The 26,813-nt window shown below is 39.3% G+C and overlaps 1 protein-coding gene across 20 annotated transcripts in view; it reads left to right on the forward strand.

Moving 5' to 3' along the window:
* The window catches only part of SCMH1 (Scm polycomb group protein homolog 1), a 243,372-nt gene that overhangs the window by 43,777 nt on the left and 172,782 nt on the right, over positions 1-26,813 (forward strand). For 7 of the 20 annotated variants that reach the window (XM_054537259.2, XM_024254580.3, XM_054537275.2 and 4 more), the window contains one exon: positions 9,485-9,614. The exons of 10 other annotated variants lie outside the window; for them this stretch is intronic. In XM_054537259.2, coding sequence (XP_054393234.1) covers positions 9,602-9,614 — 13 coding nt within the window. In that variant the 5' untranslated portion in view covers positions 9,485-9,601. Of the gene's footprint in view, positions 1-1,301; positions 1,379-9,484; positions 9,615-26,813 lie in introns of those variants that run through there. 3 more of the 20 variants (XM_054537252.2, XM_063713073.1, XM_024254599.3) reach the window with 1 other exon arrangement.

A 26,813-nucleotide genomic window follows, 5' to 3' on the forward strand; every position in this document is an offset into this window, starting at 1 on the left:
ACTTCCAGTACTATGTTTAATAGAAATGGTGAAAGTGGCTATCTTTGTCCTATTCCTAATCTTAGGGGAAAAGCTTTCAGTCTTTCACCATTGAGTATAATATTAGCTGTGAGTTTTTAATATATGGCCTTTATTATGTTGAAGAAGTTCCCTTCTATTCTTAGTTTATTGTGTATTTTCATTATAAAGCACATTAAATTTTGTCAAATGCTTTCTCTACATTGACGTTACCGTGTGCCTTTTTTTTTTTTTACTTCATTCTATTTATGGTATATTACGTTGATTGATTTTCATATGTTGAACCATCCTTATATTCTGGGAATAAACCTCACTTGGTAATTGTGTATGCTTTTACTACGCTACTAAATTTTGCTTGCTAGTATTTTGTTGAGGATTTTTGCATTCTTAAGGGCTGTTTTTGAAATTAAAGTTTTATTGGAACACAGCCATGCCCATTTCATTTCTGTATTATCGATATTATCTATGGCTACTTTCATGTTTCAATAGAGGCCACACGGCCTGGTAAGCTGCAAATATTTATTATCTGGCCTTTTTTTTTTTTTTTTTTTTGAGACGGAGTTTCAATCTTGTTGCCCAGGCTGGAGTGCAGTGGTATGATCTTAGCTCACCACAACCTCCACCTCCCAGGTTCAAGTGATTCTCCTGCCTCAGCCTCCCCGGTAGGTGGGATTACAGGCATGCGCCACCAAGCCCAGCTAATTTTGTATTTTTAGTAGAGGTGGGGTTCTCCATGTTGGTCAGGCTGGACTTGAACTCCCAATCCACCCACCTTGGCCTCCCAAAGTGCTAGGATTATAGGCGTGAGCCACCATGCCCAGCCTATCTGGCCCTTTATAGAAAAGGTTTGCGAACTTCTGAGTTAGACAAACAACTTCTTACTCTGGTTCCACACTGCCCAAGAAAGCTGATTCTCATTTGGTTCCTGTGTAGATGTACCTTTAAAGTCGAATGGCCCTGGTCACGTACCAGTAAATATTTTAGGCGGTTATATTTCTCACAGTAAATTAATAAATTAACATTCTAGTTTACCCATTATTGTGTAATGACCTACAGCTTTATCCAAAAGAGTCTGTTCCATTTTTAACAGAATCAGGGTTCTGAACTCATAAAGCTGAGGAAAGTATCCTGGAAATTGGAAACTTAACCAAATTGCTGCCCTTGAGAAGCCCTGTCTGGGTAACCAGCCTTCTGGCTTCCTCTGATGAAATCTAATTTCACTGCATATCTTCTTTGATCTACAGTAGTTCATATTTCTATTTTTTTCTGTCTTTCGCTTTTAGATTTCTACATCGTACTAAGGAAGAATGATTTCCTATTTGATATAGCTGAACCATGCAAAAATCAGATCCTTGGAAAGGTCAGAACCTGTATTTATACATAATAGAAATAGAGAGTTATCCTCTATTAGGCTGTGTGTGAATATATGTGTCACAAAAAACAGAGCAAATGAAAAAAGCTTCCCCTTTCTTGACATTTTATTCTGCAATTTTTACAAATTATATGTGCGTTTATAATGTGCAAACTACTCTACACTACTTAAAAGTATGTGTAGAGTACTGTTATTAATCCTGTTTTATAGAAACAATAATGGGCTAAGAGACTTATTCAAAATCCTGTAACTAATAGCTGTAAGATAAAGCCCAGATCTTTTGCCTCTAAGTCTTAACCTTTCCACTGCCTTGTAAGTTCGTAATCAGTGTCAGAATTTAGTAGACATGTAAGTATGCAAGCTGTATGAACATTGGAAATAATGTATGTAAAAGTCTATGAAAAAGTGTTAAAACCCCTTTATGGATGTTAAGTATCATAAATAATTCAGATCTTGACCTTCAATATCTAACATATAATCTTGGGATGATACCAGAGTCCTCAATATGTAATATACCATTGGCTTAGTATAGCAAGCAAAATTCTTTACAAGGTGCCTCCTTTCTACTTTTCTAGCCTCAGCTCATTCAGTTTCTGTCATCTGTCCCTGTAGCTTACTTTGTCCCTTTTCATCTGTAATAAATGGCTAGCATTGTCCAAACACATTGTCCATTTCCATTTCTATGTTCAATTCCACATAATTAGGAAGAATGCCTGAAATGCCTATTTGTCTTTCTTCAGATAATCCTAGCTCAACTTCATCTCCTCCATGAAGCTTTCCTCAACCCTCCCCAACACCTGGCAAAGTTAATCATTCCCTTCTGTTTTCCCAGAGCACTTTTTTTTTTCTTTTATTATTATTATTATTATTATTATTATACTTTAGGTTATACAGAGATTTGCTATAAAAAGTGCTCTGATGAAATCTCTGTATAGCAAAAATCACACGATGATTGTATATTTGAATTGCTATCTTTCCTACTAATCTGTGAGTTCTTTGTGAGCATGAACAGGGACTTACACTTATTTGTCTTTGTGTCTTTAACATGTGACTACTAGGCTTAGATTTTGTTACTCAGCTCAGATGTATTTTGTTTAATGAATAAAATAAGAGCTGCAGTTCTTTCCTTATAAGGATCTGTATGTACAGTATTCTAAGTGGGAGACTGACCACACAAAAATACCTAGAAACACATAAATATATGTAAAACGATATAGTGTATGCTTGAGGTAGAATAGTGGAATGATCAGAGCCAGGTTGAGTTATTTAGGGAAGGATTCCTCTAGGTTAGTAGTTGGCAGTCTATGGCCCACAGGCCAAATCTATCTGCCACCAGTTTTTTGTAAATAAAGTTTTACTGGAACATAGCCATGTTCATTTGTTAGTGTATTATATATCTGCCTTAATGCTATGATAACAGAGTTGAGCAGTTGCAACAGAGGCCATATGTCCTGTAAAACTGAAAATATTTGCCATCTGGCCCTTTACAGAAAAGGTTTGCCAACCCCTGCTCTAGGAGTGGGCTTTGGATGTGAAAAGAAGAGGAATGTGAATTGGTGAAGCATCAGTGTGCATCATAATGCAATGAAAACCAGCCATAGTAGTAGGTATGCTAGGTAGGAAAGCTCCACTCCAATCCAGTTTGTCAGAGAGAACTATGCTGAAGAGATTAAATGTCAAGAATGTTTGGATTGAGAAAGAGGGAACACAAATCTAATGGAAGGAAATTTTGAAGTAAACACTCCGGGCCTGCAGCAAAATAGTTTCCTAAATAGTAGCAAAGGATGATGATGAAGGAAAAGGAAGCAGCAACATAAATTAACATTGACTGAGTGTTTACTGTGTGCCAGGTACTGTTCTAAGTGGTGTGTGTGTGTGTGTGTCTCCTATTTAATCCTCTCAACAACTAAACGAGATAATTGCTATTATTGTCTTTATTTTGCTGCGAAGGAAACTCAGGCACAGGAGGCTAAGTTAACTTGGTCAAGTTAATACAACTGGTAAGTGATAGAACCAAATCTGAACCCAGGCTGTCAGTCTGCAGAGTCTTCATAATTGAGAAGAGGAAATCTGGAGGTATTTGGTAAAAATACCTTAAGCTTGGAGTAAGGTACTTAGTCCAAGTAATTGGGAAAGGTGCTATCCCAACATGGTAAAAAGAAAATGAACAGACAATAAAAGAGTAATGATGGAAGGCAGGGTGTCCAATTAGAAGAGTATACTATGGATTAGGCAGAATGGGCAGGGCAAGGAAGCAGATACTTAAGACATGTTATATAGTCATACAGTAAGATATGTTATATAGTCAATCATTGCGTTTAACCTTGATGAGACCAGAAAGCAATTAACTTTTCCTTGCACACATGAAAGCTGTCCCAAAATACTTGAAGAGCTGGTATATCCAATTGAGATATAGATTAGCAGTGACTTTCAAGGAGGTAAGGGGCATTCAGCCTTCCCACAAAAATATACACACCTTAGTATCCCAAGTGTATTATAATTGGTGGAGGTGTCAAGTCATAACACACACCATTCTCTCTCATTCTGTCTCCCTAAGAGGACTGGTTCCTGTCCAACCCTGTATGATTGCTATGGTAAATATTTACCCCTTTGGACAATTTTTTTTAAAAAAATACATATATATTGTATGTAAGTTAAAATAATATGTATACACTATGAAAATTTTGCCAATAGAAGTATACCAAATGCAAACATTGGCTAGAGATGGTAGGATTGGAGATGGAAGGAGGAGGAGACATTAAACTAAATGACTTTCAACATTTCTTCCAAATCTATGGTTCTATGTTTATACCAGCAGAGTGGTAAGCACAAAGGAAAAGACCACAATGTGACTTTGACATGGTTGGCTTGAATAGAGGGCAAAATGGTATAGGAGAAAATCCGATATATGAAATCTAAATTTATAGAGCAGATTACTTTGCAGTGAACCTTGGACTTATTTTTATAAAGATTGCTTTTAACTAGCCATTTTGGTATGTTCAAATATACTTAATTTTAATAAAAAATTGCATTTACACTTAACTTGTCAGTAGTATATTTACTGTGTAAAATAAAGCAGACACACATTGTTCATTACTTCAAAGAAGGAAGAGATTTCAGCCAAGTTATGTTGTAGTAGCTACAGTGGAAATAATTGAGCTGGGCCTTGCCCATAAACCTGCAATATGATAGAACTTAAAAGGGGGCCAGGCATGGTAACTCACACCTGTAATCCCAGCACTTTGGGAGGCCAAGACAGGAGGATTGCTTGAGGCCAGGAGTTCAAGACCAGCCTGGATAACATAGTGAGACCTCGCCTCTACAAAAAATAAAAAAGTTAGCCAGGCACATTGATGCACACCGGTAATCCTAGCCACTCAGGAGGCTGAGGTAGGAGGATCGCATGAGTCAAGGAGTTTGAGGCTGCAGTGAGCTATGATCATGCCACTGTACTCCAGCCTGAGCAACAGGGTGAGACCCTGTCTCTTAAAAACTAGCTAACTTAAAAGATACCTTAGGTATGTAAGGTATGTAAAGTGCCTACCACAGTGCCAGTAAATGGTAGATGGAGACGCAGAAGAGAAAAAAGATGATGGTGGTGATGATGCTGTTGTTATGTCTTCTGTCCCCATATCACACTTCTGTAAGGCTTCAGAGAGAAAGTTGGTGTTGTATATATTTGTATACACACATACATACATGCACACACATACTGTCCATGCTACAAAACCTGAACTTGCACAGTGTTGTTTATAAAAACCAGGACTCAGATTCGGAGTCTCAGATTTGGAAGGAACTTTAAAGGTTACCCAGTCCAGCCTCCCTCTTCCTCCTAATGATTTAGTATCTTCACCAGTAGGTTATTTTACCTCTGCTTTCACATCCTTAGTGATGGCAAATTCATGCCTCTCCTTCCCAGAGAGCTTATCCCACTTTTGGATACAGAGCTCTGACTGGCAGAAAGTTCTTCCTAATAATGTGCTGAAGTCTATCTACCTATAGCTTCCACGCACTGGTTCTAATTCTCTCCCTTGGGGTAATATTGAACAAGTAGAGCAAGTCTCATCTCTCTCCTACATGAAATCCCTCCAGATATTTGCAAACAGCTCTCATGTTTCCCCTGAGTCTTTCCTTCTAGTTAACCTTCCCTAGTTTCTTAAATTCTCACTCTCCTTGTTGCTTTCCTTTAAATGAGATTGTGCATTTGTATCTCATTCAAAATATAGGACCTAGAATTAAACATAAAATCCTACTTCTGATATGTTTGGACTGGCAAGAATGGAGCATCCAGGACTGTCATCGTCTTTATTCCAGATATTGACTGGAATAATGATGATGCTGATGCATTGCTTATTTAATGACATCAGATCCATATATGTCTGCTAGGAACTATGATGTGGCACTATAGGAACCACTGAACTTCTTCTCTGTTCAAGAAGCATGAGCCAGAAGCATTCCAAAAAGCATTAGCTTCTCTTATGCTCTGCCTCACACCACATAGTTAAAGAATACTAGGACTGCCTGTAGGACAAAGGAAGTCATGGCATTTTCATTAGCCACTTATTGCTAGCTGCATTACTTGTTAAAGGAAATACTGTTGTTCTCATGGGTTCTTCTCTGTGCATACACAAAGATGTATAGTTACTACAAAGCAAGTGGAGCAGGGGGACACCAAAGAGATATGCTCCATCTTCTTTGTTCACCTCTGCTACATGGAGGAGACAGGATTTATTGCTTTCTTTGAGAAAGAGATTGGCCAGTTTCCTTCCTCCCCCTTCTTCTGGTGGATCATTCCAGAAGAATATTACATCTCATCATACTTATCTCCTAATAAAGTAAAAGTAAATGAAGGAGAGCTGGAGGCAGAGAATCAGCTGAGATGTGCTAGAAATACTTGGCTGGGCGCGGTGTCTCATGCCTTGTAATCCCAGCACTTTGGGAGGCCGAGGCGAGTGGATCACCTGAGGTCAGGAGTTCAAGACCAGCCTGGCCAACATGATGAAACCCTGTCTCTACTAAAAATACAAAAAATTAGCCAGGCTTGGTGGCAGGCACCTCTAATCCCAGCTACTCAGGAGGCTAAGGCAGGAGAATCGCTGGAACCCGTGAGGCAGAGGTTGCAGTGAGCCAACATCGTGCCACTGCACTCCAGCCTGAGCAACAAGAGTGAAACTCCGTCTCAAAACAAAGTAACAACAACAACAACAAAAAACTTGTTAATGAGAGAGTGGCTGATCAGTGGCACATCACAGATGAATCCTCTGTCTCCTGCCTCCCTGTAGCTTGTCCTTCATCACCACAGTGAGCAGATGTCCTGCTCACAGCTTTTCTATTTTGATTTCTCTGCATATTGGCATAGTATTATGATTTATCTAAAACTGAGAGTTCTCTCCTTTCTTATTGAGTTTTCAGAAGTGTGTTTGATGCATCTTTTTTCTGTTTTCCAGTTTCCATTTCTAGGGGAAGTATTCCTCTCTTCCTGTTCTTTGAAATACTTAACACAATATCTGGCATGTAGTAAACACTTAAAATGATAGTTATATATTAATAATTTGACTGTTATTACTATACAAGTGATAATTTGTAACTAAGTTTTTAATTGTATCTTAATATATGAAGAATTCTACTTTTCCTTGCTTCAAGTGGTGGCCTGTTGTGATTGTTTTATTACATTTTGAAAGGATACTGCCATAGCCTTACAGATTCTTCTACTACCTATTATACTTCTTTCAATGATTTCCAGAAATACGGAGTCATTACATTCTCCAGATCTGCACTATGCAATGAGTAGCCACTACCATGTATGTCTAATTAAATTTAAATTTAATAAAAATTAAATACAATTAAAAATGCACTCAGTTGCACTAGCTACATTTCAAGTCCTAAATAACCACATGTGGCTAGTGGCTACCCATTGGACAACAGGAATATTGAACATTTCCATCATTGCATTAAATTTTGAGAGGCTGAGGCTGGCAGATCCTTGAGGTCAGGAGTTCGAGACCAGCCTGGCCAACATGGCGAAACCCCATCTCTACTAAAAATACAAAAATTAGCCAAGCGTGGCGGCACATGCCTGTAATCCCAGCTACTCTGGAGTCACTGCTTTGGATATTAGTAATCTACGCTCTTGTGCTCTTTTCTTAGAAATTTAAGAGGATATATTTTCTAGGGTGTTCCTAAGGCTAATCTCTTAATGTTTCAGGGCTCTGAACATGCATTTTGAGGATTCACGTTACTGTTCTTATTCCAGCCCCTTAGTGCCATTACTATCTTTTGGAATAAATATAGGAACTTTCACATCCTCCAAGAAGATTATACTACCATAAATTTTATTTTGTTTATTTTTATTTATTTATTTATTTTGGGACAGTGTTTCTTTTGCCCAGGCTGGAATGCAGTGGTATGACCATAGCTCACTGCAGCCTCGACCTTCTGAGCTCAGGTGATCCTCCTGCCTTAACCTCCCAAGTAGCTGGAATTATAGGTGCATACGCCACCACACCTGGCTAATTTTTATATTTTTTTTGTAGAGACGGAGTTTCACCATGTTTCTGAGTCTGAAACTCCTAAAGATGGGGGTCTCACTGTGTTGCCCAGGCTGGTCTCAAACTCTTGAGTTCAGGCAATTCCCCCCCACTTCAGCCTCCTAAAATACTGGGATTACAGGTGGTCCTCCTGCCTTAACCTCTTTACAGGTGTGAGCCACCACATCCAGCCATTAAGCACTTTCAAAGCCATTTTTTCATTTGTTATTTACAGCAGCCCAGTGAAGCAAGTAGCATTGGGATTATTATTCCCATTTTACTAATAAGAAAACTGAGATTTAGTTAAGTTACATGCCTAAAGTCTTTTTTTGTTTTTTGGGGCTTTTTTTTTTTTTGACTGAGTCTCACTCTGTCGCCCAGGCTGGCGTGCAGTGGCATGATCTCAGCTCACTGCAACCTCCGCCTCCTGGGTTCAAGTGATTCTCATGCCTCAGCCTCCCGAGTAGCCGGGATTACAAGCATATGCCACCATGCTTGGCTAATTTTTGTATTTTTAGTAGAGATGGGGTTTCGCCATGTTGGCCAGGCTGGTCTCGAACTCCTGACCTCAAGGATCTGTCAGCCTCAGCCTCTCAAAGTGCTGGGACTACAGACATGAGCCACCGTGTCTGGCCATGTTACCTGCCTAACGTCTTAAAGGGAAAATAAACATTAAGGCAAAATAGAGTTGAGATTCAGATCAGGGTAAAATTTTAACATCAAATTCAGCATTTTTTGTTTTGTTTTTACTTTGTTTTTGTTCTACTTTACTCCCACTCTGACTGTAATAAAAGAGTGAAAGTTCTTTAGGGGAACTGAGGTACTCCCAAAGAATTGCTACAGTCCCATTTGTCCTGTGATCATGTGCTTGGGGTGCCATAACAGAATACCACAGACTGAGTGGCTTAAACAATAGAAATTTATATCCTCAAAGTTCTGGGGGCTGGAAGTTCAGTGTCAGGCTGCTAGCAGGAGAGGCTAGAGATGAGGTCTTTCTCCTTAGCTCATACATGATACCTTCTCTCTGAGTCCTCATGTAGCATTTTTCTCTATGTGAGAGAAAGAGATATCTCTCATGTCTCATCCTTTTGTTTTAAAGAAACCAATTATATCAGATTAGGGCCTCACCTGTATGACTTTATTTAACCTTAATTACCTCCTTAAATGCCCTGTCTCCAAATGTAGTCACACTGGGGGTTAGGGCTTTGATGTATGAATTTGGGGGAGACACAGTTCAGCCCATAACACCATGTTAATGGGTTTTTAGTGTCTTTTGATATTCTGGCTTAACCTGGTTAGCTGGAAACTAAATTTAGTATTTGAATGGGACCAAATGTAGCAAATATCTGTATTCTTTATTTCTGTGAATATAGAGGCTTAATTAAATTCAACCTGTGGTACTTGCTGTAAGGTACTTTGCAACTCCAAGATATTCTAATAGCAAAAAGTCTGTATCTAAATTTCCTACTTTTCTTATAATGTAGCCTAATTGTTAATAATTAGAGATCTCAGTACTTCACAGGTAATAAATGTTCTTCTCCTTCCTCCCCATCTACCTTTTTTACAGATGGAGAAATTAGCATACAAAGAAACTGACTTGTCAGAAGTCAGAGCAAGGTATTGGTGGGTCCAAGGATAAATCCCAAACTTCTTAACCCCTAGACCGGTCTTTAGTCCATTGACTATGCAGCCTAATGGTAAGTATCTTTTTACCCTACTGTGGAGGTAAGAGGGATTAAGAGACCTAGCAAGGACTGGCTTTAAGGAATTCCTCACGACTAATTAGACTACTCGTTATCCTTTTCTTTATAGCCATGATGTCATTTTTGTCATTGGCATGAATTTTCCAGATTGGGAGAGGAGGTTTGAAGTTTTGCTTTTTAAATACTTAAAAATATTTCTCGGTGGCTCATGCCTGTAATCCCAACACACTGGGAAGCCAAGGTGGGCAGATCCCCTGAAGTCGGGAGTTCGAGACCAGCCTGACCAACATGGAGAAACCCCATTTCTACTAAAAATACAAAACTGGCGGGCATGGTGGCGCATGCCTGTAATCCCAGCTACTTGGGAGGCTGAGACAGGAGAATTGCTTGAACCTGGGAGGCGGAGGTTGCTGTGAGCCAAGACTCACCATTGCACTCCAGCCTGGGCAACAAGAGCAAAATTCCATCTCAAAAAAAAAAAAAAAAAAAAATCTGTAACAGTTTGGCTACATGAGAAGTAATTATTAAGAAAGGAAACTATTATTTAATGAATTTGTTCACTGTGTCCAACAGAAATACAATGCAAGCCACTTATGTAGTTTAAAGTTTTCTAGTAGCCACATTTAGAAAGGTAAAAAGAAGAAGGGGCATGGGGGCTCACACCTGTAATCCCGGCATTTTGGGAGGCTAAGGTGGGCCAATTGCTTGAGCCCAGGAATTGGAGACCAGCCTGGGCAACATGGCGAAACCCCATCTCTACAAAGAATACAGAAGAGTAGCCAGTCGTGGTGGTGTGAGCCTGTAGTTCCAGCTACTAGGGAGGTTATAACACTTTATCACACTTATGTAACTCTCTGTCTTCTAGACTAAGAGAGGGTGCCTTGTTGTTTTTTTTAATCCTTATTACCTAGCACAGGGCTGGAACTTAGGTAGTCAATGAATTTTTCGTTTGAAGCATGAATAAATGCAGTTTCAGTATGGAAATATCAAAGATTTTAAGAGGGTTATTTTGAAAATAGTAAGTTGGAAATGGAATTTAAATCTCAAATTGAACAAGATTTAAGAGGAAGCTACTCTCTTTAAACCTATAATATTGCATTCATTGATTCATTTTATTGACCTAGATATGTGAGATAGTAAGGAGAATAAGACATAATCTTTACTGACAAATAGTTCATAATTAAGATATACATGTGATCAAACACAAATACACACGTAAGATATAGACAGTTGCTACTATAATATCTCAGCTCCCATAATATTGTTTGATGCTTAGTGAAACAGAATTTCAAGGCTGAATAGGGTCTTAGAAGTTTATCTAGTTACCTCCCTTTACAACCTGTGAATTTTCTCTCAGCTTGGAAAAGTTTCAGCATCTTTGGTGATAAGTGGTCATTCAGCCTTTCTGCTTGTACATTTTAGTGTATAACCAATCTTCCACAGGACAATTCTCATTGCCAGAAAGTCTCTCTCTGACATCTGCTTCCCTGTAGTGAATGCTTTGTCAAATGCCTCCAATCAAAAGACTACATTTTGTGAAATCCCTGCTGAGCATTCCAGTAGCATGTAAGCTAGAACAGGGGTCTTTTATCTGATTTGTTTAGTGATATATCTCCAGTGCCTAGAATAATGACTGACAAACAGTGGTAATAAATATTTGTTGAATGAATGAATCTAAACATAAGCAGGATTTAGAGCATTATTTCAATTCAGTTTTTTAATTCTCAGATTTACTCCCTTTGTGGACTATTACATATCCTTCATTGCTGTTTCCTGATCAGTTCTTTGCCTGTATGGCATGGTTTAACTTATTAAGCCCTAAATTTTTCATCTGTAAAAAGTTAGTAATAATACCTGAGATGGAATATATGAAAATGTCTGGCACTGGGCCTGGTATATATAGTAATGGTAAGTATTAGTTGAATCTGAAATGGAATCAGTGCAGCAACCTCTGAGCCTCCCCTGACCCTGACATCCCAGGAATGCAAGTTTATTTTTTAAAATTAATTAATTTCAAGAAGTATATATAACACAGAATTTACCATTTTAATAATATTTTAGTGTACAGTTCATTGACACTAAACACATTCACATTGTTGTGCACCCATCACCACCATCAATCTCTAGAACATTTTTCATCTTGCAGAACTGAAACTGTACCCATTAAAAATGGTAAGTTCATTTTTAATATTAGCTTAGGTAAAGCATGACTGAACTGGTAAATCTGTAGTAGAAAAAATAATACATTCTAAAACTAAATATAAATGACATATTATCTGCAGTTTTAAATGATCTGTTTTCAGTTATTGTTTATTAATATGAATAATTGGTATCTTACCATGTGACTTCTAGGTATCATTCTCTATGTCACAGTTGTTTTGATGAGTGTGCATTGAAATACTGACTTTTTAATATGGATAGGTTTTCTGTCATTGCATAACTTTCTGCATTTAGTAAAAAGACAACTTTTTTTTTCTTTTGACTGCTTGTCGTGTGCCAAACTCTAGGAATACTGATTGGCTTAAGATTATTTAGCTCTGACACTCTGACAGGCATAAATGTAGGAGGTGGCACTACTACTTTGCTTAGGGCTGTCACCAGAAAGCTGTTACAAAATAATATTTGTCCTGAACTGTGAGGAATAAATAGGAATTTCCCAAATAGAGAAAAGGGGAAGGTCCAGAGGTATGAAAGAGTATGAGTTTGGATGCAGTTTACAGTTGTATGAGCTTGGAAAGAGTATATGTTTGGATACAGTTTAGGGATTGATCCTTGAAGACTTTTAAATGGGGTAGTGACATGTTTTATCTGATTTATATTTTAGAAAAATAATGCTGATGTATGATTGGAAAGCAGTGAGAACAGACAAAGGAATTAAATAACTGTTTTTATTGGTCAACGTGAGAGATAATGAAATCCTAAACTCTGAATGGGGCAGGGGAGATTAAAGAGAGGAGATGGTTATTTTAGAGGTACAACTGACAGAATTGGATAACCAGTTGGATTTGGAGGGCAAGAGGGATTACAGGTTTCTGATTTGTTATGTTAACTGGGATAGGGACTGCCAGAGAAGAAAGATATAAACTGATTATTAAATAGTACCTATGTATTATAATATACTCTGAAACATGGCCATTATTCTTAGAACACTTTGAAAAAATGATAGGTGACTAGCTCCTTTTTTAATGTGTAGAATTCTATCAGATGCTGTATTCTCTTTATTTTGGGACAGTTGCCTGATTCAGGGACAGTTACCTGATTCGCTGAGTAGTTTATGTCAGTACTTAAAAATTACACATCTTGTAATATATTTGTTTCTTTTTCTTTAGTGCTGCTTTCCATGTTTCAGTAGTTTGTACCAAGAGTCTATTTCTTCCTAGAAGTTCCTTTTTCATTGTTTTTTTCGTTTTTGTTTTTTTTTTTTTTTTAGTTTTGTTTTTAAGACAGAGTCTTGCTCTGTTCCCCAGGCTGGAGTGCAGTGACATAATCCTGGCTCACTGCAGCCTGGACTTCTTGGGCTCAAGCAGTCCTCCCATCGCAGCCCCTTGAGTAGCTGAAATCACAGGTTCCACGCCCAGCTAATTTTTTAATTTTTTTGTAGAGACGAGGTCTCGCTATGTTGCTGAGACTGGTCTCGAACTCCTGGGCTCAATGAATCTTCCTGCCTTGGCCTCCCAAAAGTACTGGGATAACAGGCATGGGCCACCAAACTTTTTGAACTATTTGATGCCTTTCTGCCCTTAACTATTTGTTAGTTTGTTCATTTTGCTGCATAATTGAGTATGGATTTTGTTTTCTTTTTTTTATTATTATACTTTAAGTTTTAGGGTGTGTGTGCACAACGTGCAGGTTAGTTACATATGTATACATGTGCCATGTTGGTGTGCTGCACCCATTAACTCGTCATTCAACATTAGGTATATCTCCTAATGCTATCCCTCCCCCCTCCCCCCATCCCACAACAGGCCCTGGTGTGTGATGTTCCCCTTCCTGTGTCCATGTGTTCTCATTGTTCAATTCCCACCTATGAGTGAGCACATGTTTTTTGTCCTTGTGATAGTTTGCTGAGGATAATGGTTTCCAGCTTCATCCATGTCCCTACAAAGGACATGAGCTCATCATTTTTTATGACTGCATAGTATTCCATGGTGTATATGTGCCACATTTTCTTAATCCAGTCTATCATTGTTGGACATTTGGGTTGGTTCCAAGTCTTTGCTATTGTGAATAGTGCCGCAATAAACCATGTGCATGTGTCTTTATAGCAGCACGATTTATAATCCTTTGTGTATATACCCAGTAATGGGATGGCTGGGTCAAATGGTATTTCTAGTTCTAGATCCCTGAGGAATCGCCACACTGACTTCCACAATGGTTGAACTAGTTTACAGTCCCACCAACAGTGTAAAAGCATTCCTATTTCTCCACATCCTCTCCAGCACCTGTTGTTTCCTGACTTTTTAATGATCGCCATGCTAACTGGTGTGAGATGGTATCTCATTGTGGTTTTGATTTGCATTTCTCTGATGGCCAGTGATGATGAGCATTTTTTCATGTGTCTGTTGGCTGCATAAATGTCTTCTTTTGAGAAGTGTCTGTTCATATCCTTTGCCCACTTTTTGATGGGGTTGTTTGTTTTTTTCTTGTAAATTTGTTTGAGTTCATTGTAGGTTCTGGATATTAACCCTTTGTCAGATGAGTAGATTGCAAAAATTTTCTCCCATTCTGTAGGTTGCCTTTTCACTCTGATGGTAGTTTCTTTTGCTGTGCAGAAGCTCTTTAGTTTAATTAGATCCCATTTGTCAATTTTGGCTTTTGTTGCCATTGCTTTTGGTGTTTTAGACATGAAGTCCTTGCCCATGCCTATGTCCCGAATGGTATTGCCTAGGTTTTCTTCTAGGGTTTTTATGGTTTTAGGTCTAACATTTAAGTCTTTAATCCATCTTGAATTACTTTTTGTATAAGGTGTAAGGAAGGGATCCAGTTTCAGCTTTCTACATATGGCTAGCCAGTTTTCCCAGCACCATTTATTAAATAGGGAATCGTTTCCCCATTTCTTATTTTTGTCAGGTTTGTCAAAGATCAGATGGTTGTAGACATGTGGCATTATTTCTGAGGGCTCTGTTCTGTTCCATTGGTCTATATCTCTGTTTTGGTACCAGTACCATGCTGTTTTGGTTACTGTAGCCTCGTAGTATAGTTTGAAGTCAGCGTAGTATAGTTTGAAGTAGCGTGATGCCTCCAGCTTTGTTCTTTTGGCTTAGGATTGACTTGGCAATGTGGGCTCTTTTTTGGTTCCATGTGAACTTTAAAGTAGTTTTTTCCAATTCTGTGAAGAAAGTCATTGGTAGCTTGATGGGGATGGTATTGAGTCTATAAATTACCGTGGGCAGTATGGCCATTTTCATGATGTTGATTCTTCCTACCCATGAGCATGGAATGTTCTTCCATTTGTTTGTATCCTCTTTTATTTCATTGAGTAGTGGTTTGTAGTTCTCCTTAAGAGGTCCTTCATGTCCCTTGTAAGTTGGATTCCTAGGTATTTTATTCTGTTTGAAGCAATTGTGAATGGGAGTTCACTCATGATTTGGCTCTCTGTTTGTCTGTTATTGGTGTATAAGAATGCTTGTGATTTTTGCACATTGATTTTCTATGCTGAGACTTTGCTGAAGTTGCCTATCAGCTTAATGATGGGGTTTTCTAGATATACAATCATGTTATCTGCAAACAGGGGCAATTTGACTTCCTCTTTTCCTAAGTGAATACCCTTTATTTCCTTCTCCTGCCTGATTGCCCTGGCCAGAACTTTCAACACTATGTTGAATAGGAGTGGTGAGAGAGGGCATCCCTGTCTTGTGCCAGTTTTCAAAGGGAATGCTTCCAGTGTTTGCCCATTCAGTATGATATTGGCTGTGGGTTTGTCATAGACAGTTCTTATTATTTTGAGATACGTCCCATCAATACCTGATTTATTGAGAGTTTGGTTCTGTTTATATGCTGGATTACATTTATTGATTTGCATATGTTGAACCAGCCTTGCATCCCAGGGATGAAGCCCACTTGATCATGGTGGATAAGCTTTTTGATGTGCTGCTGGATTCGGTTTGCCAGTGTTTTATTGAGGATTTTTGCATCAATGTTCATCAGGGATATTGGTCTAAAATTCTCTTTTTTTGTTGTGTCTCTGCCAGGCTTTGGTATCAGGATGATGCTGGCCTCATAAAATGAGTTAGGGAGGATTCCTTCTTTTTCTATTGATTGGAATAGTTTCAGAAGGAATGGTACCAGCTCCTCCTTATACCTCTGGTGGGATTCGGCTGTGAATCCATCTGGTCCTGGACTCTTTTTGGTTGATAAGCTATTAATTATTGCCTCAATTTCAGAGCCTGTTATTGGTCTATTCAGAGATTCAACTTCTTCCTGGTTTAGTCTTGGGAGGGTGTATGTGTCGAGGAATTTATCCATTTCTTCTAGATTTCCTAGTTTATTTGCGTAGAGGTGTTTATAGTATTCTCTGATGGTAGTTTGTGTTTCTGTGGGATCGGTGGTGATATCCCCTTTATCATTTTTTATTGCATCTATTTGATTCTTCTCTCTTTTCTTATTAGTCTTGCTAGCGGTCTATCAATTTTGTTGATCTTTTCAAAAAACCAGCTCCTGGATTCATTGATTTTTTTGAAGGGTTTTTTGTGTCTCTATTTCCTTCAGTTCTGCTCTGATGTTAGTTATTTCTTGCCTTCTGCTAGCTTTGGAATGTGTTTGCTCTTGCTTCTCTAGTTCTTTTAATTGTGATGTTAGGGTGTCAATTTTAGATCTTTCCCGCTTTCTCTTGTGGGCATTTAGTGCTATAAATTTCCCTCTACACACTGCTTTGAATGTGTCCCAGAGGTTCTGGTATGTTGTGTCTTTGTTCTCATTGGTTTCAAATAACATCTTTATTTCTGCCTTCATTTCATTATGTACCCAGTAGTCATTCAGAAGCAGGTTGTTCAGTTTCCATGTAGTTGAGCGGTTTTGAGTGAGTTTCTTAATCCTGAGTTCTAGTTTGATTGCACTGTGGTCTGAGAGACAGTTTGTTATAATTTCTGATCTTTTACATTTGCTGAGGAGTGCTTTACTTGTAACTATGTGGTCAATTTTGGACTAAGTGCAGTGTGGTGCTGAGAAGAACGTATATTCTGTTGATTTGGGATGGGGAGTTCTGCAGATGTCTATTAGGTCCACCTGGTGCAGAGCTGAGTTCAATTCCTGGATATCCTTGTCAACTTTCTGTCTTGTTGATCTGTCTAATGTTGACAGTGGGGTGTTAAAGTCTCCCATTATTATTGTGTGGGAGTCTAAGTCTCTTTGTAGGTCACTCAGGACTTGCTTTATGAATCTGGGTGCTCCTGTATTGGGTGCATATATATTTAGGATAGTTAGCTCTTCCTGTTGAATTGAACCCTTTACTATTACGTAATGGCCTTCTTTGTCTCTTTTGATCTTTGTTGGTTTAAAGTCTGTTTTATCAGAGACTAGGATTGCAACCCCTGCCTTTTTTTGTTTTCCATTTGCTTGGTAGATCTTCCTCCATCCCTTTATTTTGAGCCTATGTGTGTCTCTGCACGTGAGATGGGTCTCCTGAATACAGCACACTGATGGGTCTTGCCTCTTTATCCAATTTGCCAGTCTGTGTCTTTTACTTGGAGCATTTAGTCCATTTACATTTAAGGTTAATATTGTTATGTGTGAATTTGATCCTGTCATTATGATGTTAACTGGTTATTTTGCTTGTTAGTTGATGCAGTTTCTTCCTAGCCTTGATGGTCTTTACAATTTGGCATGTTTTTGCAGTGGCTGGTACTGGTTGTTCCTTTCCATGTTCAGTGCTTTCTTCAGGAGCTCTTTTAGGGCAGGCCTGGTGGTGACAAAATCTCTCAGCATTTGCTTGTCTGTAAAATATTTTATTTCTCCTTCACTTATGAAGCTTAGTTTGGCTGGATATGAAATTCTGGGTTGAAAATTCTTTTCTTTAAGAATGTTGAATATTGGTCCCCGCTCTCTTCTGGCTTGTGGAGTTTCTGCCGAGAGATCAGCTGTTAGTCTGATGGGCTTCCCTTTGTGGGTAACCTGACCTTTCTCTCTGGCTGCCATTAACAATTTTTCCTTCATTTCAACTTTGGTGAATCTGACAATTATGTGTCTTGGAGTTGCTCTTCTCGAGGAGTGTGTTTGTGGCGTTCTCTGTATTTCCTGAATTTGAATGTTGGCCTGCCTTGCTAGATTGGGGAAGTTCTCCTGGATAATATCCTGCAGAGTGTTTTCCAACTTGGTTCCATTCTCCTCGTCACTTTCAGGTACACCAATCAGACGTAGATTTGGTCTTTTCACATAGTCCCATATTTCTTGGAGGCTTTGTTCGTTTCTTTTTATTCTTTTTTCTCTAAACTTCTCTTCTCACTTCATTTCATTCATTTGATCTTCCATCACTGGTACCCTTTCTTCCAGTTGATCGAATCGGCTACTGAGGCTTGTGCATTCGTCATGTAGTTCTCATGCCATGGTTTTCAGCTCCATCATGTCCTTTAAGGACTTCTCTGCATTGGTTATTCTAGTTAGCCATTCGTCTAATTTTTTTCAAGGTTTTTAAGTTCTTTGCCTTGAGTTCAAACTTCCTCCTTTAGCTCAGAGTAGTTTGATCGTCTGAAGCTTTCTTCTCTCAACTCATCAAAGTCATTCTCTGTCCAGTTTTGTTCCGTTGCTGGTGAGGAGCTGCATTCCTTTGGAGGAGGAGAGGCGCTCTGATTTTTAGAGTTTCCAGTTTTTCTGCTCTGTTTTTTCCCCATCTTTGTGATTTTATCTACCTTTGGTCTTTGATGATGGTGACGTACAGATGGGGTTTTGGTGTGGATGTCCTTTCTGTTTGTTAGTTTTCCTTCTAACAGTCAGTACCCTCAGCTGCAGGTCTGTTGGAGTTTGCTAGAGGTCCACTCCAGACCCTGTTTGCCTGGGTATCAGCAGCGGAGGCTGCAGAACAGCGGATATTGGTGAACAGCAAATGTTGCTGCCTGATCGTTCCTCTGGAAGTTTTGTCTCAGAGGAGTACCTGGCCATGTGAGGTGTCAGTCTGCCCCTACTGGGGGGTGCCTCCCAGTTAGGCTACTTGGGAGTCAGGGACCCACTTGAGGAGGCAGTCTGTCCATTCTCAGATCTCCAGCTGTGTGCTGGGAGGACCACTACTCTCTTCAAAGCTGTCAGATGGACATTTAAGTCTGCAGAGGATTCTGCTGCCTTTTGTTTGGCTATGCCCTGCCCCCAGAGGTGGAGTCTACAGAGGCAGGCAGGCCTCCTTGAGCTGCGGTGGGTTCCACCCAGTTTGAGCTTCCCGGCCACTTTTTTTACCTACTCAAGCCTCAGCAATGGTGGGCGCCCCTCCCCCAGCCTTGCTGCCGCCTTGCAGTTTGATCTCAGACTGCTGTGCTAGCAATGAGTGAGGCTCCATGGGCGTCGGACCCTCCGAGCCAGGCGTGGGATATAATCTCCTGGTGTGCCGTTTGCTAAGACAGTTGGAAAAGCTCAGTATTAGGGTGGGAGTGACCCGATTTTCCAGGTGCCGTCTGTCACCCCTTTCTTTGACTAGGAAAGGAAATTCCCTGACCCCTTGTGCTTCCCAGGTGAGGCGATGCCTCACCCTGCTTCGGCTCATGCTCAGTGCGCTGCACCCACTGTCCTGCACCCACTTTCCGACACTCCCTAGTGAGATGAACCCGGTACCTCAGTTAGAAATGCAGAAATCGCCGGTCTTCTGCGTCGCTCACACTGGGAGCTGTAGACTGGAGCTGTTGCTATTCGGCCATCTTGATGCCACCCCCTGGATTTTGTTTTCTTTACTGGAATATTTCCTCTTTTCTCCTCTTTCTTTCTTTCTTTTTTTTTTTTGTTTTTTTTTTTTGAGACAAGTCTCGCTCTGTTGCCCAGGCTAGACTAATTTTTCTAAATTGCATTGGTTGCTTTTGAATATTGTTTTACTGTTGATCTTTCAGCCTGGTTTCTATTTGTTGTGGCTTCCTTGAACCAATTTTGTGTATACTGACTGGTAGCTCACCTTTACTTAAGCAATAGAGTACTAAAAACTTGTATATAAATGGAATATATATTGTATATTTAATTTTTAAGAATATATGTTTTCTAATTATGAAAATTTTTAAACATAAATTTAATCATGATCCCCTAATATATTTGTCAGTAATTTTAAAGCCTAATCTAGTTTTTAATCTTTACTGATGATTCAGAGGAAAACAGGCATAGCAGGCTACTAGAAATACAGGGGATGTAAAAACCAGGAGAGAAGGCAAACACTTGGAGTGGAACACTGGCCAATGTTGCTGCAATGTAGAAAAGGCAGAAGTCATAACAGATAAGATTAGAGAGGTGGCATGAGTCCAATCCCACATGGCTTTGTAAAGCACCCTTAACTGAGTATGAAGCTATTGGAGGTCCTTCAGGAGAGAAATGACCTTATCTGTTTTATGTTTTGAAATATTCACTCTGACCTAGTATTAGGGTTCTCCCCCAAAACAGAAACAATGGGAGCTGTGTAGGTAGGTAAAGAGAGAGATTTATTGTGGAAATTGGCTCACAGGATTATAGAGGCTGAGAAATCCCATGATATGCTATCTGTAAGCTGGTGCCATAATTTAGTCTGAGTCCAAAGACCTGAGAATCAAGAAGCTGATGGTGTAACTCCTCCTTCAATGCCAAAGACCTGAAAACCAGTGGGGAAGGCAGAGGGTACTGGAGGCTCAAGAACTAGGAGCTCCAGTGTCCAAGGGCAGGAGAAGATGGATGTCCTAGCTCAAGAAATGAGAGAATTCACTCTTCCTTCACCTTTTTGTGCTATTTGGACCCTCAGTGGATTGGATAATGCCCACACACATTGGTGAGGGCAATCTTTACCCAGTCTACTGATTCAAATGTTAATCTCTTCAATAAATACCAGCACAGATACACTCAGAAATAATGTTTACCAGCTATCTGGGCGTCCCTTAGCTCAATTAAGTTGACACATAAAGTTAACCATCACAATTACTCCTTTTCAACTCAGCATCCATATGTATTTCCTTAAGCCATATTTGATCTCCAAATGAAGACAGTAACAAGGTCATTACTCTACCTAACATAAACAGCTATCCTGCATACAACCAAAAACACACTAGCCCCTTCCCCAGGGGAGTGAATTTCTTCAGTGATGTTTACTCTTCTCCTGATAGCCTGTAACTTAAATATTATCATGTAAAATTAACAATACTTAAATATTGATATAAAGTCAATACAACTTTTGTTACATGATAAGAAAATAAGACAGGAAAGAAAGCAAAGATATTTGCTTAATATGTGTATATATACACACAAACATTCATAATGAAATAAGGAGAAAATACTTAGAACAATTACAGTTCTTGTTTCTGTAACTGGTCACATGGTTATTGCTGGTATTTATAACTTATCTATTCAATTTCTTTTTTTTTTTTTTTTGCCTTCTGCAAGAACCTCATGAGTCTTTACCTGGCGGGGTGACCCAAAGGTTTGGCCCATTTGTAGTTCTGCCTGGATTGCATTTTTGTAGTTATCCATTGGCCCTAATCACAATGTGGAGTAATACTGAGAAACACCCTAAGGTATCTCCTGTACTCTAGACATACTCTTCAATTCTTCCATTGTGGAGTAGTAGTTCAGTTTCTCCTTGATAGTCCAGATGAATCACCTCAGCCAACAACACCACAACTCCCTCTTTACCTGTTGACTCAGAGGCATGAGGAGCCCAGACTAGCTAGGTGGTAGTCTTTAAAAAAAAAAAAAAAAATTGGAGATTTTTTTGGTTTTGTCTGTTATTATTTTTTAATTAAAACATAATTGTACATATTTATTGGGTACAGTGTGATATTTCAATACATGTACACAATGTGTAATGATTGAATCGGTAATGAGTATATCAATCCCTTCAAACATTTATCATTTATTTGTGTTGGGAGCATTCAGAAATATGCTCTTCTTGCTGTTTGAAAATACATAATAAGTTCTCATTAATTATAGTCACTCTGTAGTGCTATAGAACACTATAACTTATTTCTTTTATTTAGCTGTACTTTTATATTTGTCCCCCTACCTCCCCTTCTTTCCCTTTAGTAACCACTATTCTGTCTACTATGAGGTCAACTTTTTTAGCTTCCACATATGACCGAAAACATGTGATATTTCTTTCTATGCCTGGCTTATTTCATTAACCTGATGTTCTACAAGCTAATCCATGTTGCCACAAATTATAAAATTTCATTCTTTTTATAGCTGAATAGTATCCCATTGTTTATATATACCATATTTTCTTTATCTGTTTATCTAATGATGGACACTTTGGTTGATCCCATATCTTGACTATTATGAATAGTGCTGCAGTAAACATAGGAGTGCAGATAACTCTTCGACGTACTGATTTCCTTTCCTATGGATATATACCCAGTATTGGAATTGCTGGATCATATGGTAGTATTCTTTTCAGATTTTTGAGGAACCTTCATCCTGTTTTCCATAATAGCTGTACTAATTTACAATACCACCAACAGTGAATAAGAGTTCCCCTTTCTCCACATTTTTGTCAGCATTTATTTTTGTCTTTTTAGTAGCAGCCACTGTAACTAGGGTAAGATGATATTTCATTGTGATTTTGATTTGCATTTCTCTGATGATTAGTGATGCTGAGCATTTTTTCATATACCTGTTAGCCATTTCTGTGTCTTCTTTTGAGAGATACCTATTCAGCTCATTTGTTTATTTTTAAATCATATTATTTGTTGTTTTGTGTTTTGGGGGGGAGTTTTTTGGTTTTTGCTGTTGTTTGAGCTCCCTGCATGTTCTGGATATTAATCCCTTATTGGATGAATAGTTTACATATATTTCTCCCATTCTGTACTCTTTTCCCTCTGTTGATTGTTTCCTTTGCTGTGCAGAAGCTTTTTAGTTTGATATAATCTCATGATGTCTAATTGTGTAATTTTGCTTTTGTTGCCTATGCTTTTGAGGTCTTCTCCATAAAATCTTTACCCAGATCAATGTCTTGAAGCATTTCTCCTACGTTTTTTTTCTAGTAGTTTTATAGTTTCAGGCCTTCATTTAAGTCTTGATCTGTTTTTAGTTGACTTTTGTACGTGATGAGAGATAGGGGTCTAGTTTTATTTTTCTGCATATGGATATCCAGTTTTCCCAGCACTATTTATTGAGGAAACTGTCCCTTCCCCAGTGAATGTTCTTGATGCCTTTCTCAAAAATCAGTTGGCTGTAAATACATGGATTTATTTGTGGGTTCTCTATTCTGGGTTCCATTGGTATATATGTGTGTTCTTATGCCAGTACTGTGGTGTTTTGTTTACCTTATCTTTGTGATATATTTTGAAATCCAGTAATGTGATGCCTCCAGCTTTGTTCTTTTTTGCTCAGGTTTGCTTTGGCTATTCAGAGACTTTTATGGTGGCATACAAATTTTAGGGGTTTTTTTTCTATTTTTGTGAAGAATGTCATTGGTATTTTGATAGGGATTGCATTAAATCTATAGATGACTTTTGGTAGTATGGTCATGTTAACAATATTAAGCCTTCCAATCCATGAACATGAGATATCTTTCTATTTTTTTGTGTCCTCTTCCATTTCTTTCATCAATGTTCTGTAGTTTCCCTTGTAGAGATCTTTCACCTCCTTGGATAAATTTATTCATAGGTATTTTTTTATAGCTATTGTAAATGAGATTACTTTCTTGATTTCTTTTTTACTAGTTCATTGTTGGTTCAGTGCTACTGATTTTTATATGTTGATTTTGTGTCGTGCAGCTTTCCTGAATTTATCAGTTCTAAGAATTTTTTGGTAGAGCTTTTTTTTTTTTTTTTTTTGAGATGGAGTCTTGCTCTGTCACCCAGGCTGGAGTGCAGTGGTATGAACATGGCTCACTGCAGCCTTAACCTCTCAAAAGATCCTCCCACCTCAGCCTCCCAAGTAGTTGGGACCACAGGCATGTGCCACCATCCTGGCTAACTTTTTGTATTTTTTCTAGAGATGGGGTCTTGCCATGTTGCCCAGGTTGGTCTTGAAGTCCCGGGCTCAAGTGATACTTCCGTTTCACCCTCCCAAAGTGCTGGGATTACAGGCGTGAGCCACCGCGCCCAGCCATTTTTCCTCTTAATACTGCTTTTGCTGTATCCCATAGGTTTGGGTATGTTATGGTTCTATTTTCATTTGTTTCAAGAAACTTTAAAATTTTCTCCTTAATTTCTTCATTGACCCATTGGTTATTCAGGAACATGTTTAATTTCTTTCTTTTTCTACAATTTTGAAAGTTCCTCTTGTTATTGGTTTCTATTTTTATTCCATTGTGGTCTGAAATGATACTTGATATGATTTCAGTTCTCTTAAATTTGGTGAGATTTACTTATGGTCTAATTTGGAGAATGCTTCATGTGCTGATGAAAAGAATGTATATTATACAGCTGTTGGATGACAGTAAAAGTACTGTCACCTAGCTGGCACTGTAACTGCATCTTTTTTTTTTTTTTTTAATTTTTAGTGGAGACGGGGTTTTACCACAAGGCCATTCCATAGTTCTGTCAAGTCAGCTGCTTCAGGATGATGCATGTTAAGATCATTAATTCCATGAGCATAAGCTTATTGCCACACTTCTTTGTGTGGCTTCTTGGTCAGAAGCAGTGCTGTCTGTAATGGTGGATAAGGGATTTTGTGAGTCTGCAGTTGGTAGTTTTGACAGTAGAATTGCATGCAGGGAAGGCAAATCAATATCCAGAGTAAATGTCTATTCCAGCTGGACAAAATGCTGTCCCTTCCATGAAGGAAGCAGTCCATTGTAATCAACCCGCCACTGGGTAGCTGGCTGATCACCCTGGGAAATAGTGCCATATCAGGGGCTCAGTGTTGATCTCTGCTACTGGCAGATTGGGCACTCAGCAGTGGCCATCGCCAGATTGGCCTTGGTAAGTGGAAGTCCATGCTGCTGAACTTATGCATAATTTCTATGCAAATAAGTGATGGAGGTGCCATTTACTGGGTTAGGGAAGACAAAAAGTAACAAGATGACAGAGGATGGCCTTCTGTTTTAGTCATGTGAAGTTTTTAATATCTGATTGATAACCATGTAGAGATGGCCTATAGGTAGTTGTTTATGTGAATGTGTGTGGGATTCTAAGAATCCAGTTCTGGAAATGTGAATTTGGAAGTAATCTTAATGGAGTGGTGAGCAGACACACCCTATTTGAATGAGGAGATAATATGGGGTAGTGAGGAGGCAATAACTGTGAGGTAGTGAGGAGGCAATAACTGTGAGGTAGTGAGGAGGCAATAACTGTGAGGTAGTGAAGAGGCAATAACTGCAGATAACTCTTAAATTTTCCTGTGAAGGAGAGCAAAGAAATAGAGGGATATAATAGGAGGGATATGTGTGGGATTAAGAGAAGGGTATGAGGTTTTGTTTGTTTATTTTACATTTTCATTGATAGGAAATAATAGAGAAGTAAGAATGCTAGTGCAAATGATCTATTAGAAAGGAGCTACTTGATAGTAGGGTCAGCAATGTGGCAGAATAGGAAACTCCTGACTCTCCCTCCACCCATGGATGCACCAAATAAATATCTATTCATGGATCAGTTCTCTCTCAGAGAAAGTCAGAGACTAGTTGAAAGATTCCTACCCATGGGGCAACTGAGGAAACATCCTCATCGAATGGGTAGGAAAAACTGAAGCATGCTAGAGCCAGACCCCACCCTGGGCATTGTGCCATAAAATTGGGAAGGGAAGCCCCAGCATCCAACTTCTCCCCGTGGAGAGGAGGGTTTTAACCCCACATATAGCATCCTAACTTAAGATTCTTCATGGTCTGGCTCTTAATTCACCAACTCTGGGAGCAGAGGGGATTAGACATACGCAAGTCTTTCTAGACCACAGGAAAAAAGCCGCAGTTAGATATGGGCATTTAAGCACTTCAGAGCTTTCATCCCCCAGAAGCAATACATAGAAGGGACTTAAGAAATGAAGCTCCCTGTTTGCCCCCAGAAGGAGTTTATGACACACTATTCCAGCAGCTTCTTGGTTGTTTGGCTTATAACTAACTTACATTGGGGGAGTTTAGGGGCAGTCAAATATTAACCTGCCACCAGCCTGGGAAGAGTTTGTCCACACATTGAGTCCCTCAGCTTTCACAGCTTCCACCAAGGGTCTGCATCTTAAACCTCTCAGCTCTGGGAGAAGAAGGGATTGGCCTATGCAGATCTCTAGACCTCTGCAGGAAAAAAGCAGCAGATTTATACGGGTACAGAAGCACATCCCTGGACTTTATTCCCCAGGAGAAGTGCAGAGGAGGGGCTTAAAATGTAGCCCCCTGTTTTTCCCCAGAAGGGATTTATGACATACTCTTCTGGTGACTACTTGCCAGCCTGGCTTCCAACTAACTTGCATTGAGGAATTAAAGGGGTAGACAAATATTAACCTGACACCACCCTGATAGGCATATGACCACACAAAGAGTGTCCCAACTTTTACAGCTGTCTCACAAAGGATTATATCCTAAACATCTTAGCTCTGGGAGCCAAGGGGACTAGGCATAGATGAGTTTTTCTAGATCACAGAACAATGGGGGTGGCTTTAAATAGGTATACAAATACCTTCAGAGGTTATACCTCCTATGAGCAGTGCAGAAAGGAAGTAGGAACATGTAGGTCCCATTTGTTCTCCAGAAGGGGCTTGTAGCACACACTTCCAGCAGCTACTTGGCAGCCTGGCTTCTAATGAACTTGCATTCGGGAGCTGATGGGAAAACAAACAGTAGCCCTCTAGCTAATCTCAGTGATAAATCCAAGGCTACTCATTCTTCCTGGAAGGAGTTTGGTCATGCCTCAAGTGCCACAACTTCTATAACTTCCACCCAAGGGACAAGCTGTGGGAGTCAGTGGAGCTTTGCATTCATGAGTAGCCTTAGACCACAGCAAACAAAAAGGTGGACATACAGTAGGACCACTTCTACGAGCTTCTCCTCAGGATCAGAGGGTGCAACCTGAATGTGAGTACAGGTTTTTGCCACAGATCTTCTCCTTAGCTTAGTGCAGAGAGAATGGGACATAAATGCTCAGGCTCAGCTGTGAAGATAGAAGGAAATGGAAAACCCAT

This window comes from Pongo abelii, chromosome 1 (genome assembly GCF_028885655.2).
Source record: "Pongo abelii isolate AG06213 chromosome 1, NHGRI_mPonAbe1-v2.0_pri, whole genome shotgun sequence".
Classification (NCBI taxonomy): Eukaryota; Metazoa; Chordata; class Mammalia; order Primates; family Hominidae; genus Pongo; species Pongo abelii.